This window comes from Sceloporus undulatus, chromosome 4 (genome assembly GCF_019175285.1).
Source record: "Sceloporus undulatus isolate JIND9_A2432 ecotype Alabama chromosome 4, SceUnd_v1.1, whole genome shotgun sequence".
Lineage (NCBI taxonomy): Eukaryota > Metazoa > Chordata > Lepidosauria > Squamata > Phrynosomatidae > Sceloporus > Sceloporus undulatus.
Genome location: NC_056525.1, coordinates 90,577,680 through 90,591,278, shown reverse-complemented (window position 1 = coordinate 90,591,278; position 13,599 = coordinate 90,577,680). Strand labels below are relative to the sequence as shown.

The 13,599-nt window shown below is 39.6% G+C and overlaps 1 protein-coding gene across 2 annotated transcripts in view; it reads right to left on the bottom strand.

Moving 5' to 3' along the window:
• The window catches only part of PDE4B (phosphodiesterase 4B), a 334,921-nt gene that overhangs the window by 267,721 nt on the left and 53,601 nt on the right, over window positions 1–13,599 (bottom strand). For both annotated transcript variants that reach the window (XM_042461937.1, XM_042461939.1), the window contains exons 2-3: window positions 11,744–11,856; window positions 7,598–7,833 (exon numbers count right to left, since the gene is read on the bottom strand). In XM_042461937.1, the coding sequence (XP_042317871.1) occupies window positions 7,598–7,833; window positions 11,744–11,785 (278 nt within the window). In that variant the 5' untranslated portion in view covers window positions 11,786–11,856. The remainder of the gene's footprint in view (window positions 1–7,597; window positions 7,834–11,743; window positions 11,857–13,599) is intronic.

The following is a 13,599-nucleotide window of genomic DNA, read 5'->3' as shown; positions in this document are numbered from 1 at the left end:
GAAACGTACTGTAGTGAAATACACACCTTCTGGTTGGCCTAAAAAGGTATTATTTCTGTGTCTATTTCTGGATTTGTTTTATGATCAACACAGCTACCCTTTCATTTATTTCAAAGTAACAAGGAATTTCCCAGTACGACCTAAACAATTCATCCGCTCCATAATACATGTTGTCTCCAATACACCACTCAATGGGATCTACCTCAAGTTGATATCAGTTGTTAAGATCAAACCAGAATAGTCATCCTGTTCACAGGTATGTTTTGCAGCATATTGCATTCCTGAGGTACCTCACCTAAATATAAAATATAATATTCCTTTCTTCCTAAAGGTCAATTCTAAAAGTTTTTCTCTTTTCCCCTCACAAATATGCAATCACTGCCACAGTTCCATTTCTTCTTCTATGAAATTACTTTTAAAAGTCACCAGATGTTTTATTGCTGAAGACTCCTTAGATGTGCTATATTACAATGTTGTCTAGTTTGCATGGCTGTGTAATAAAATAGGAGAGAATAGTGCCTTTTGTTATTACACTGTACCTAGCCAGCCAAACAAGATGCCCATGTAGTTCTTTCTAATATTGAATTATGAAATTCAGTTGAGAAATTTGCTTGCCAACAGGGGTTTTCAAGTTCAGCATCACCAAATTAGCCTAAAAGGGTGGGGTGCCATAAAAATTAATACAAAAATGTTTCTTGCTTCATCTCTCCTGACTAATTCTTAAAAAATACACTGCCTACCTAGGGATGAGTAAGGCTTTATTCGACGAAGAGGTTGTCTCTGCAATGAATAGATATCTGGATTACTATCCTGACCTTGCTGTGTTTATCTTGATCCTGTTTCAGTTTTAACTCTGCATTGACTTGCTTTACTTACCCTCTCTTAAAAATATAGTATTTAATTTGCAGTATTTTGGATTCTTGTTTCTGAGCAATTCATTTTGTTCTTCCACTGCTGATATAAGGTCTGGCCACATGTTTCTAATTCACTGTACACTGGTCCCCCGGGTTACGAAATACCCAGGTTACGAAATTTTCGGGATACGAAAAAATCCCATAGGGATTTATTGTTTCGGCTTACGAAGGTTTTTTCGGGTTACGAAAAAACCCCGGCGCTGTTTTAAATGGAGCCGCGGCGCAGCCGCGGCTTTTTCCCCATTAGCGCCTATGGGCTATTCGGCTTACGAAGTATCCCGGGTTACGAAAGCGGCGGCGGAACGAATTAATTTCGTAACCCGGGGTACCAGTAACCCGGGGTACCAGTGTATTAGTATTCAGTTTTACAATAGTTTTGATTTCATTTTGGGTTTTCTGCAAAACTGAACCATGAGAATGAAATGTGTTATATTATTTGATGGCAAAATGGAGCCACTATGAAACAAGAGGGAAGTACCAGCATGACCAAGGAGCTGCTACAACATTAGCAGAACTACGGATGTATTTATTTATTTTAAGCAAGCAGTGTAATCCTTTGGGGATTTACACTCATATAAAGATTTCACTGAAAACAATATGCTAATCTTCATCAAAACATATCAACAGGAAAAGAAACCTATTATTATTATTATTATTATTATTATTATTATTAAAGTTTATTTATAACAATTTAAATTAATTTAGGAAGGAGAGTCAATAGGTTTAGTCAAGCCTGTAACAGTTTATATTGTCCCAGATAATAGTATGGCCACCTGGCTTTAGAACACACCTGAAGTTTTCCAGGGGCTGGGTGTATAATAATTTATTTCTTGAGAAATAAACTGCAGGGTTTTGTTTTGTTTTTGCAATTTCTTCCTATGCTTTATTGTTTTACTATGTAACTATACACACGAGTAATTATAAGATCAGTATTTATATTTGATTATAATGTTTTCAAAAATCCTTTTCAAAACATCCCATTCATGTTTCCCAACATAGAACTTGGACAGTGCCTTTCTCCATCCTACATATCCTTTAAGAAAATTTGTCTGAAAATTTTCCAGACACTGCTAGGAAATCTTGAAGGCATGAACAGAATATATATTTCATTAAGATTTACGTAAAGTGCATTCTGTTGGGACAGGAAATGACCTTATGAACAAAGAGTGAAGAGAGCTTTTTTAAAAAAAATCATTCTTTGTTTTTATAATTTCAAAATGAATGGCACAGAAAAGCCATTTTCTTAAGATTCCTAGTGTTTTATGCTTGAACAGCTTGTCTCCATGTTATCCTTTTCCTGTTAATCTTGAAAGCTTTTATTACATTAGGAAATGTTCAGCATTGTTTTAGATTATAACTTCTGCACAAAGCTTTTCCAACTTATCCAAGTAATAAAAACAAGCAAATATGCATTACTTAACAAAACTCCTACATTCCTCAAATGGTTTAGGAAAATATTCTTGTTTGCAATACATCCACAGTGACAGGAACATACAAAATAGGTATTATAGAACTTTAAAGTGTGGAGGTCTCATACACAGCCTCACATATGCTGAATTGGTTGTAAGAACAGGCTCTAAATCTGGTTATCATTTTTTTCTTGTTGTATGCCATCAGTAATTTCTGATTTATGGTGACTTATCATGGAATTTTCTTGGCAGGATTTGTTCAAAGGGGTTTGCCTTTGTCTCCCTCTGAGGAGGAGAGAGAGTGACTTGCCTGAGGTCTCCCTGTGGGTTTTCATGGCCAAATGGGAATTCAAACCCTGGTCTCTAGAGTCATAGTTCAGCACTCAAACCACTATACCAAATTGACTCTCTTTTTCTTCTTACATTTATCATAAGATCATTAACAGTAGTATATGTCAGCCACTTTCACATCCTTCCACACTTTCTCTTCAAGCCTCATGCTTTTATTTATTTTTCCAATATAAATTTCTAAAAACATGATATACTGCTAATATTCTTTTTGTGATCAACTGTCAATTTCACCATTACTGCTTGAATTATGCATTGCTTTATCTGTACAGTATCTGCGAAGTATGTAGAAAACAATACAGCAAAATAAAGTGCAAATTGTTCATTTTTTCCAATATGCAGTATCTTCCTTCAGTTTTCCTTTTTTAAGTACCAGTATTTCATTCACTGACCCCCCCCCCCAAAAAAAACTGTTTCTAATCCCTGTCTTCGCCATCATGCCCAGCACAAAATTAAGAAAATTTCTGATCCGTATACTTTTTAGTAAGAGTGAAGAAGATGCCCAAAAGCACACCCTGAGGCTACTCCAGTCGCAAGTGAATCGGGTCTGCAGTGACCACACAACCTGCTTCAAAAGCAAGCTGCCAGCACAGGACCCAAACTGCGCCACCAGGAGCTGGATTATCCTGGTTTCTTTTTATTCCAGTTTAAAGGACTAAAGTGCAGCCTTGGCGTGACTTCTGGCTGTATTGGAGACATGGGTCATATAACCTCTAACACCTCTAACATGACTGGAAGCAGTTTCTTTTGGCCAGTGTTTCAGGCCTAAGATACTTAATGGTGAAAGGTCTGGAAACCATGCCCTATGAGGAACAACTCAGGGAGCTGGGGATGTTTAGCCGTCATATTGAGGAGGGAGCAAGCTTGTTTTCTGCTGCTCCAGAGAACAGGATCCAGAACAATGGATGCAAGCTACAGGAAAAGAGATTCCACCTCAACATTAGGAAGAACTTCCTGACAGTAAGGGCTGTTCGACAGTGGAACACAATCCCTCGGAGAGTGGTGGAGTCTCCCTCCTTGGAGGTCTTTAAGCAGAGGCTGGATGGCCATCTGTCGGGGATGCTTTAATTTGGTGTTCCTGCATGGCAGGGGGTTGAACTGGATGGCCCTTGTGGTCTCTTCCAACTCTATGATTCTATGAATTTATATAAGTTGTTGCATTACTTATTTGAACTAGTATTTATGTTGCTACCCACGCTTTGTATACCTTGTATTAATTATTGTTTAACCAAATGACAGCTATTTTTAATCCTGATGATTCCTTAATATATACTGTATTTACTGGCTTATAAGACTACTTTTTAACCCAGGAAAATTTTCTCAAAAGTCGAGGGTCGTCTTATACGCCGGGTGTCGTCTTATAGGGTTGAAACCTCTGAGCTGGACTGGAAAATCTGCGATTGCCGCATAAGATGGGGGGAGCTCAAAAATGTCCGCACCCGCATACCCTCCGTATGTGGTGAACGTATGAAAGCAGCAAGGGCGGTGCTGTACAAGTATGGTAGAAGAAAATCTTGGAGACAGGGAGGGCTGGGCAGGCAGGGAGAGCTGACCAATCCAAGCAGGCTTTGTATGCAACAGGTTTTCCTGCTAAGTACCTGCATGTCATAAGCATTTGAATTAAAATTACCATATTGAAATCAAATCTGATGTTTTTTTTAATTTTTATTTGGTGTGCGTTGGAAGAGGGGTAGTCTTATACGGCGAGTATATCCCAAACTCTATATTTTAACTGGAAAAGTTGGGGGTCGTCTTACACGCCGGAAAATACAGTAGCAATCTCACAAGCCTGAATTCTATCAACTTATTGGTTCAACTTGCATGCAGAAAATAGCATATACACAGCAGGTTTAGACTCAAAGGAGGGAAGATGGGAGGAAGAAATTTCATGCAGATGACACCATAGTACTAGAAGAAAAACAATAAAAATTTGGAACAATTACTGAAGACAGTCAAAGAAGAAAGTGCTAGTGGAAGCTTGTTGTTTACCTGTCTTCAGGTTATTTCCAACTTATGGTGACACTAAAGTGAACCTATCATGGGGTTTTCTTGGGAAGATTTGTTAAGAGGAGGTTTGCCATTGCCTTCCCCTGAGTCTGAAAGTATGTGACTTGCCCAAAGTCATCCAGTGGGTTACATGGCCAGGCTGGGAATCAAACCCTGGTTGTAGTCCAACAGTCAAACCACTATGCTAAGCTGACTCACTGTTGATCATTTTTATTTTTTATTTAACTGTTTTGGTCCTAAACCAGTGTCTGTAATCAGTAATGGAGTGAATGAGGGTGAAACTTAATCCAGACAAGACAGAGGTACTCTTGATCAGTCAAAAGGCAAAGCAGAGAATAGACACCTACACTCCCCCTGAAGACACAAATTTGCAGCTTGGGCATGTTCCTGGATATATATCTCTGAGCCTGGAAGTTTCAACTGGTCCAAAAAGTTGCAGCCAGATTGATAACTATGGCTGGCTACATGGAATATACAACTCCCTTGGTCTAAGTTATTTGAAGGACCATATGCTCCATTACAAACCAGCCCATGCTTTGAGATCTGCTGTGGAGGCCCTTCTCTGAGCCTCACCCACCCTCACAGTACATCTGGTGGGAACACGGAAGACAGCTTTCTCAGTGGCTGCCCACAGGCTCTAGAACTCTCTTCCCAGAGAAATTAGATTGGTGACCTCTCTACTTTGTTTTTGCGATAAGTAAAGACTTTTCTGTTTCAACGAACATTTGATGAGTGACTATGTAAGGCTCATCTCACCTGAACAATGTGCTTTTCCCAAAAACAGCAAAGATAGTTCTATTCTTAATAAAGGCTATCTGCTCCTGCTATTTTAAAAAAAAAACCACATTTTTCTCTCAATTTTTTATTTAATTGCTAATATTTTCATTGTTCTTTCAAAAATGTTAAGTTGCTTTGAATAAAAATACTGAATAAAATGATTGTATAAAAAACAGCAAATGTACATAACAAAACAGCTCTAATACATGCTACCTGCACGTGCAAAAATCTAAACAAATTTGTGACACTAATATGGGAATGTGCTTATCCTGACTGCAGAGATATTTATATTTATGGGATATCCATTGGAGTATATTTATGGGATATCCACTGGAGAACATATGGCTGTTAACAGAAGAGTTCAGATACCAGATTCAGAACCAAGACTTCTGATTTTGAAACAGAAGTCAGATTACTCATACCTAATTCCAGAACAAATTTTGTCATCTGGTCTTTAGGATCAGGATCCAAAGACAGTCTTTCTTAAATTGTTTAAATTCCAGAAGATTGCAGGGTACAACCAGAAATAGTAATTATAATTGAAAGCTCTTTGAAATTCAGTATCAGTTCATCAAAATCTATTGCAGCTTTCCTATAAGTGGAGCAAGTGTGGCGCTGTAATTTCAACATTGGACTACACCTCTGGAGACCAGGGTTCGATTCCATGACTCAGCCATGAAACCCACTGGGTGACCTTGGGCAAGTAACATGTTCTCAGCTTCAGGGGGAGGCAATATCAACCCTCCTCTGAACAAATTTTACCAAGGGGCAAAACAGGCTGCCCCTGACAAAGCCGGATTGGGGCTGTAGCACTACACACCACGGCCCCAATCTACTTTTTTGCCAGCCAGAAAAAAAGCCGGCTTTTCTGCTCTGCCACAGCAGGAACCTGGCTTTAAACACTGTGCCGCCAAAGCACTCAGAAGCTGTCCGCCGTGTAAATGGCCAACTTTCGGGCATCTTGAGGGCATGTGTCACCTGCACACCATGCCCAGTCTATTCCAGCCCCAAGAAAACCTTAGGATCACCATAAGTCAGAAGTGACTTGAAGACACACAACAACGTCACAATAATGAGATCTTTATTGTTAATTAGCGTTTCTTTAACACTCCCTCTTAACACAGTTGTATAAAATTATGAAGTTACATAGCTTCATACAGTTACAGTTTTTTGTATTTCTTTTATCTTCTTTAAGAGGTCATAGAAACAAATTTAGAGTTCATCCATATAAATAAGTATCAAGGTTATGCATATGGCTGACACATTTTATAGGAATAGCCACATTACCAAAACTATGTGTAAACATAGTGAATTGACCCAAGCCTACTTGATCCTTAATCCAAAGTACAGCACATTCGCTGATGGGAATGCTCTAGTTAGCAATAACAATTGGATGGAGGGCAATGTTTCATCCTACCATTCAGAGAAGCCACTCAAGGTTCTCAGGTTGGCCAGAAGGAGAGGAAGGGACTTCTGCAAAGTCCCAGTTCCTCTTTCGGCCCCTTGCCTCCTTTTCCATGTTGTTCTGAAATACCCTTCAACTCACAAAATAGGAGGGGAAACAGGAGATTGCATAGGAAAAGGCATGTTCATCCAACTATAGGTAATACCAGTGGCATACCTAGTATATTTGACACCTTGTCCTCTCTTCAATGGCCTTTTCTGGGTCTGGCGGAGTTGCCGGCCAGACCTGCTGGTCCTGGAAGGAATCTCCTGGTGGGCATGGGCTGCTTCTGATGCCCTTTCCAGGTCTGCTGGCCAGGAAGGAAAGAGTCTTACCAGGCCCAGAAAGCAGCCCCTTCCCACCAGTGGCCGCTGGTGAGGGTGGCCTGCTACTGCCATTCAGGGGCCTTTTTCCCACTCAGCCAGAAGCTCCACCAGACCTGGAAGGAACTGCTCTAACCCCTGCAGTGGATGCAGCTGATGGACAGCATAAGGGGACATCCAGGGGGATTTTGAGACAGGAAAAGCCACCCTACTGGGTGTATACCCCCTCTGGGTTTACCCCTTCCCTGCACCCTCCAGGAAAGACACCCAAATCATATTAACAAACACGCTTTAAAAAATAAATAAAATAAGCCATTGCTTATCTCATTAAAAGAATGAAACATAGCAAATTAAATCTTTCTCCAAGCAACTCACCTATCCTGGTAAGTGGTAATGGCAATGCTGGGAAGGGTCAGCAAAGGCAAAGTTGTGGGTCTAGAAATGTTCTCTCTGTCTGGTGTTCTTGCATTTCCACTCTGTCTTTGGGACAGTGGTGGTAACAGTAAGTTACCAGAGCAGCATCTTCTTCCTCTCCAGAGATCTATTCCAAGAGTGTTGCTAGATGCACTGTAAGACTTGCTGAGACCACATTCTAAGTAATCTTTAGCATTCTGTAGATGCAAGCAGAAATTTCAGTTATAAAAAGATGCAATTCACAACATTAAAATATCAACTTCAAGTACAACTCTAGAGGTAAAATGTTAAGTCACACAGAAATCATATAAATATAAAAACCACATAAAAAGCACATATATCTGCTAATTTAAATAAAATGAGTAAGAAAATATTCAGTTTTACTACTGATGTCAAGAACCATGACGCAAGTTGCAGTGACATAAATGTGCATTTCCAGTAACAGAGTTTACAATTGTTGCAAAGTACTGTAGTCAAAAGATATCCTGAGATCATGCTGAATATCTCAGTGAAAACACTAAGTCTGTGTGCAGCAACCGTGAAAAATGTAAATTCTGTGCTGGAGACAATTAGGAACGGAAAGGAAAGGAAAACTGTCAACACAAAAGTCTTTACACAAATCTATGGTGTAATCACATTTTTAATATTGTGTACAACTGTGAGAGCTGGACAGTTAAGAAAGAAGATAGGAAGAAAATCAGTTCATTTGAGAGGAGGTGCTGGAAGGATTTCATGGACAGCCAAAAAGACAAACAAATGGTCATAGAGCAAATCAAGCCAGAACTCTCTCCAGAAGCCAACGCGATTAAACTGAAGCTGTTGTACTTTGGCCACATCATGTGAAGGCACACTCATTGGAAAAAAAATAATGCTAGGAAAGGTGGAGGGACATAGAAAGAGAGGAAGGCCACATGCTAGATGGATGGACTCCATTTGCACCCTCAAAACGGTGCCATAGCCACAGCAGCATAGCTATATGGCACTCCTTCGGCGCTGCGTCATATGGACACAGCAGCAGAGGCACACCATGATGCCGCATGCTGTGTGGAGCAGCGCACAGTATCAGGGCACCCTGGGGGGCAAAGTTGGTTGTGCGTCATGAGGAAGCTACCCCCGACTCTGCCCTCATGCCGACCTTTCAGGTCAGTCTGTAAAGGGCCTCTCTGACAGTAAGAGCAATTTGACAGTTGAATACGCTGCCTCACAGTGCAGTGAAGTCTCCTTCTTTAGAAATTTGTAAACAGAAAGGATAGCCATCGGTTGGGAGTGCTTTGATTGTGTATTTCTGAATGGCAGTAGATTGGACTGCATGGCCCTTGTGGTCTTTTCCAGTTCTATAATTCTATGATTTGGTCCCTCTCTGATGTTACTAGAATCTGGGATCAGCCAATGAAGCTGACACTACATCTACACTGAAGAAATAATCCAGTTGGACACTGATTTAACTGCCATAGCTCAATGCTGTGGAATTCTGGGAATTGTAGTTTTATAAGATGTTCTTTGACAGAGAGCTCTGGTGCCACAACAAACTACAATTTCCAGAATTTCATAGTACTGAGCCATAGTAGTTAAAGTGGTATCAAATTGAACTATTTCTGCAGTGCAGATTAGACCTAAATGAAAAAAAGATTTGAAACAGAGGAAAGTACTTATTTATATAGCACATAGTTAATGGAATTTATTGCTGGGAAAGGAGGGGGCCATTAGGAAGGGACTATCAGAAAGAGAAACCATGGAGTATAAGGCTACAAGTAATCATAAGAATCAATATTCCTTTGAGTATTAATTATCAGGGTAATTCATTTTTATTTAATTCCTAGTAAGTGGAGGAATATATTACCTTCATGTCTTGCTTGTGAGTTTTCCATTGATATCTGATTAGCCACTGTTTGGACTATACAGGCATTTGATACAGAGCATGGAAAGTTACTTTTAAGACAAACATTACAACATACTAAAGCCACCCATAAATAAGCAGTGGTAGGACAGTGCTGTGACTTTCCAAACATCACTATACCACTGCTCAGTTACGGATATCTCCAGTATGTCATTATATTTCTTTCTTCTTAAAAGTTAATATTTCAAAGCTGCTAGATTAATTAACATATTCTATCTTGTTATGGTCACTAATCAGTCATACTGACCAGTATTTTGAAGGATTTCAGAAATCAGAGAAATCAGACCAGAGCACTTCTAAAGCATCTAGGAGAAAATCTTAAGCTTTCCATTGCTTATGAAAGCTTCTACTACAAAATAATAACTGGGATGCAGCAAGAAGTGCTGCAGCACTTTACTGACTAAAAATATCAACTGAGAGCTGCTTCCTCCTTCTCACCAATGTGACACATACTTGCAGCTATTAACCTTTCATAGTCTTGTTACTTAACGTTTTGGAACTGCTGAAGTCTACATAAAAAGGAAATGGGAGCAGAACATAGCAATTTAGTTAAATAATTTTGTTCACCATGATCACCAGTCTAGAATAGATGTGGGGGACAGGCACCTTATTCATATGAGCTGAACAATCCACATGTATGTTTTAATAATTAAAAATATGAGAGAATGTTCCTTGAATACTTCTCATGAGGTAATCTACCACTGACCCATTTCCTTCTGAGAAGACTTTGTTTTCATAATGAAATTGGTGTGCCAGATGTTCCCCTAACCATGTGCTCTTCTAGTGTTTAGACTATATTTCCTGTCATCCATTAATATAAGAAATGCTGGCTGGGGTTGTTAGGAGTTGTGTTTCAAAACATCTGGAGGGCTTCAGGTTGAGGCTGTTCAAGATCCATATCCTAGAGATAGTCTTTACTGTACAGTCCCTCGGACAGCTTTTCACAGCAGACAGACCACTCAATTTTGTTGATAGCTAAGGTATTATAGGTAGAATACAGGGCCAAGCTTACCCAAGTACATGTCTAATTCAAAACTGGAGATAGCCCTCAAAAAGAACCCTCTCTAGTAGTTCCTTCCTAAAATGGTGAGTTAATGCTGTAGCACAGCAATCAACACCAGATATGTTGGAGAAATACTACAGTTTATCAGAAGTACTGTAGGAAGTGTGTAGGAGGTGAAAATGGTAGGTTGAATATGTATTTCAAGAAACATGAATTGTTGGAAGTGGGAAGTATGTCTGCACAAGTAACTAAGTTGTGGGGGTATCAGAGGTAGAGATAGGTGATTGTGTGTTTCCTTTTCATCTTGTATGATTTATTGTTTGCTTGCCTATAGGCTAATATTCACAGGTAAGACGTTACATTTCATTCCTACAGTGTTTGGCTTAGTCATGGAGCTACAGGCAGCAGGTCCTTCTCTGTGCAGTTTCCTTAACAAGATACTTTATCTCCACTTAAGACAATCTTTGGTACTGATTCCAAAATGCAAACTTTCATGCAAAGGCAACAAATGCTAACACTGGTAAGCCCTTCTAGGATACTGCAGCACTGACAGCTGCCCAGGGACTGTTAAATAGTCCTATCAATTTTCCCACTGTGTTTCCATTTAAGACTTCAGAATCAACGTGTATACCTGGTCAACCTATGTTTCTCAGAGCTATGAAAAAACCAACATCCATTTCCTTGCATATTCCAGCCTTTCATTCCTGGGTCCCAGTGGTTGGTGAGAAGCCCTCCCTCCATTCCAACTGCCACTGTTGTGGCTTTCAAAGGACAAAAAGATCAACCTAGGTACAACCCACATTTTGTCTTTGTCCTAGAACCTGGCGAGAGGCCCACTTCCTTTGCATCTGCCTCCAAGGGGAAAAAGAGAAGCCAGCACTTACAGTAATTAATTCCTTGCCCCATTGCCATCCCTTTTCCCTTGTAAGCCTGAGAGCAGAGGATTGTCAGTTTAACAATTTGTAAGTCAGTCGGGGAACCATTTTGGTTAAAAGGTGTGGTATACATGCCCCAAATAAATAGAAAGACTAAAGAACATTTTCCAAACAAGAACCACATTATTCCATGGAACAGGAAGTATGTAACTTCTCTTCTGAATATAGCTTAGTGTAAGTGCTTGATTTGCATTGAGCCACACTGAATAACAAGCTAGAAAAAGCATCAATATTGGCTGATAACAGAAAGTAAACATCACATGTACACTTACACCTTCTGTAGTGACTGTCATCACACTCCGACTTTTCTTCATGTTAATGATGGTAAATTGTTCTGTCTATATGAAGGACTCTTCCAAACTAAATTCCTGCCAGACCAATAAACCTAAGAAAAGGAGGAGAAAGAATAACATACTTAATTTTTCCTTATTTATTTATCACACATTTTACCGTAAACACCTCTGCCTTCATATGCCAATTTATCATAGAGATAAAGAAAACTTTCATATATACACCCATTGCAAATTAGTAAATGATGACTTTTGGAAGCAAAGAAAGATTAATGGAGCATGATTTTATAATGCTGGCATCAAAAAGTAAGATTAAACAAGCAGCAAGAGAGAGCATAGTATACAGAGCCAGAGTGGTGTGGTGATTTGAAAATTGGACTATGACTCTGGAGACAAGGGTTCAAATCCCATTCAGCCATGGAAAGCCACTGGATGACTTTGGGCAAGTCACACTCTCTCAGACTCAGAGGGAGGCACTGGCAAAAAGCCGTCTGAACAAATCTTGCCAAGAAAATCCTGTGATAAACTTGCCTTAGGGCAGCCCTAAATCAGAAATGGCTTGAAGGCACACAACAACAATAAGAATTAAGGATTATTACTATATAACAGTTATTCAGAGTCATGGGTTGGATCTAGATTTAGTGATAACTAGAGCAGACCTACTGAATCAATCAGATATAAGGTAACCATGATTTACTAATTTTAAGATAAAGTGGTTCTACCTTACCCATCATCACCACAGAATCCAACCTCTTGTTCAATTTATTAGCGAAAGACTAAAAAACTTCAGATCTGCCTTGGTACCCAGGTAGACAAAAATTAAACCCTCTTTAATCAAATTATAATCATTTTTAAACCTCTATACATTTAACAATGTACATAAATACATACCGCCAGGCTAGAGAAGGTGAGGTTGGGATATAAGTATGTGAACGACAGCTGTAGCCTCCCACCAAAGAACATGTCCAAGTGTCTCCTTTTACTTCCCAAGCAGAATGCTTTCAAGGGGCACTCAGAATAGAAGCTGTTTCAGTTATTTCTTGACTATGTTGACATAAGGAGCAACAGCACTCAAGGTTTATAGTTTTCCAGAATGGATTAAATGCCTGTTGAATGAACGACTCATACTATATTCACTGACCCAGGTGACCTCAAGAGTATCTCCACTGCTTCACTGGCCTCTCCATCATCAAGCTGAATCAAACTGTCCTTTCTAACTCCTCCAGTACTTTATTCCTCATTGCCCAGAAAGGGCACAACTTGTCAACCAATATATTAAACTGGGACAAACACCAACTCCTGATGAAGTCTCAGTAAAAATCACCCAGCTACATCCAAAACAATGTACACAGCAGTTGTTGGGTTTTTTTTAAAAAAACCCAGCTATTGGTATTGGCAGTACACTGACCACTTTTCACACTGAAAAGAAACAATCACAGACAGTTGATTCATCCAAAGTCCTGGAAGTTTTATCTTCAGTTATAATATGAACAATATAAAACAGTGTATACACATACACACACACACACACACACTCCTTTCTGACTTTCAATCAACTTCAACATCTGTTTCACAGCTACGAACTAAAACACAATAGCTCACAGCAATAACCTGCTGCTTCAGCCAACTGAACAGGGCAACTGTCAGCTGCTGAAGATGAAAAATGCTGACAAATTATAAGAGAGAACCATTTATAACCATGAGGTCCATCAGGCAAATGGCTAGGATCCATTGCCAGCACAGGAGGTTGTGTCTTCACCAACTTCAATAATGTCTTGGCCACCTTGTCTTTGCATGAGGGATGGTAGCACCTGGAAGAGCTTTTCATCTTGCCTTTG